This window comes from Aptenodytes forsteri, unplaced genomic scaffold, assembly GCF_000699145.1.
Source record: "Aptenodytes forsteri isolate BGI_AS27 unplaced genomic scaffold, ASM69914v1 Scaffold86, whole genome shotgun sequence".
Classification (NCBI taxonomy): Eukaryota; Metazoa; Chordata; class Aves; order Sphenisciformes; family Spheniscidae; genus Aptenodytes; species Aptenodytes forsteri.
This window is the reverse complement of record NW_008795715.1, coordinates 2,435,207-2,436,219: the sequence shown is the minus strand read 5'-3', so window position 1 is coordinate 2,436,219 and position 1,013 is coordinate 2,435,207. Positions and strand designations below refer to the sequence as shown.

General features: G+C 69.1%; 2 protein-coding genes across 2 annotated transcripts in view; one reads left to right on the top strand and one right to left on the bottom strand.

Moving 5' to 3' along the window:
* TSPAN10 (tetraspanin 10) overlaps nt 1-1,013 on the top strand; it is a 6,178-nt gene that overhangs the window by 1,992 nt on the left and 3,173 nt on the right.
* Nucleotides 80-385, bottom strand: PDE6G (phosphodiesterase 6G; the record flags this gene model as incomplete). The annotated part of the gene is made up of 2 exons (XM_009283503.1): nt 240-385; nt 80-113 (listed from the first exon to the last, which is right to left on the bottom strand). Coding segments are annotated over exons 1-2 (180 nt in total), but the record flags the coding sequence as incomplete, so codon positions are not given.

Genomic DNA, 1,013 nt, shown 5'->3' with positions numbered 1-1,013 from the left:
TCTGCAGGCGGCTGTGCCTGCAGAGAGCCCTGCTCCCCACCCGCTGCAGAGGGGGGGACAGGACCCCCGTACCTGTTCCCAGCCCCTCCATGCCTGGGATGTCGTCGCCGAATCTGCAAGGAGAGAGAGCGTCTGCCCTGACCCCCAGCCAGCCCCCACCCACCCCAGGCTGGCACGTATGGCCATGCCCCCCCGCCACTGGGGCCCTGCCATGGGTCCCGGGGCTCTGCCCCACTCACCCCTGCACCCCCTTTTTGGGGGGCTTGCTTTTGAACTGCCTCGTCTGCCTCTGCTTGAATTTGGGTGGTCCCTTCCGGGGGGTGGCAGGTCCCCCAGTCACTCTCGTGGCTGATTTGATCTCCAGCTTGGGGGGCTCCAGGCTCATGGCTGGGCCAGGGCCAGCAGCCTGCCCCGGGTCGTGGTTGTCCCTGCGGGTCCGGCGCTGGTGCGGGACGGCTCCTCACACCTGATGGAGGGGAGATATGGGGAGCAGGTGGGGGGCACCAGCTTCTCCTACTGCCCACAGGCACCCTGTGCCTCAGCTCCCACCCTGTCTTGCCCTGGGGCCCCTCAGCCGTCGCTGATCGGCTTTCCAGGCTGCCACGGAGCAGAGCCCTCTTCCCTGCGACCTTGACTAAGCCCAGCTCAGAGCCCGCTAATCCCCTTACCCCAAAGCCGGGGAAGGATGTCCTTGGGGGCAGCAGAGCTGCTGCCTCCCCTTGGGGCCGTTCCTCTAGCCCTTGCCCCCCACCCCAGCATGGATGTGACACCCGGGGAGCCCTGCGCCGGCACTGCTGGGAGCCCCCCCCACACGGCTCGCCCCAGGGTCTGTGCCGAGCCGTGTGTGCCGCAGTGGGTTGGCATCGGTGCAGCCGCAGGTGTGGGAGCGAGGCATCCCTCAGGGCTTGTTTGCAGCGGGATGGGTTTCGGGGACGGTGGGTACCCTGGGCTGCGGACCCCTGGGGACCCGTGCTGGGATGCGGGCGGCCGTGGTGGCGGGGGGGGGGAAGACG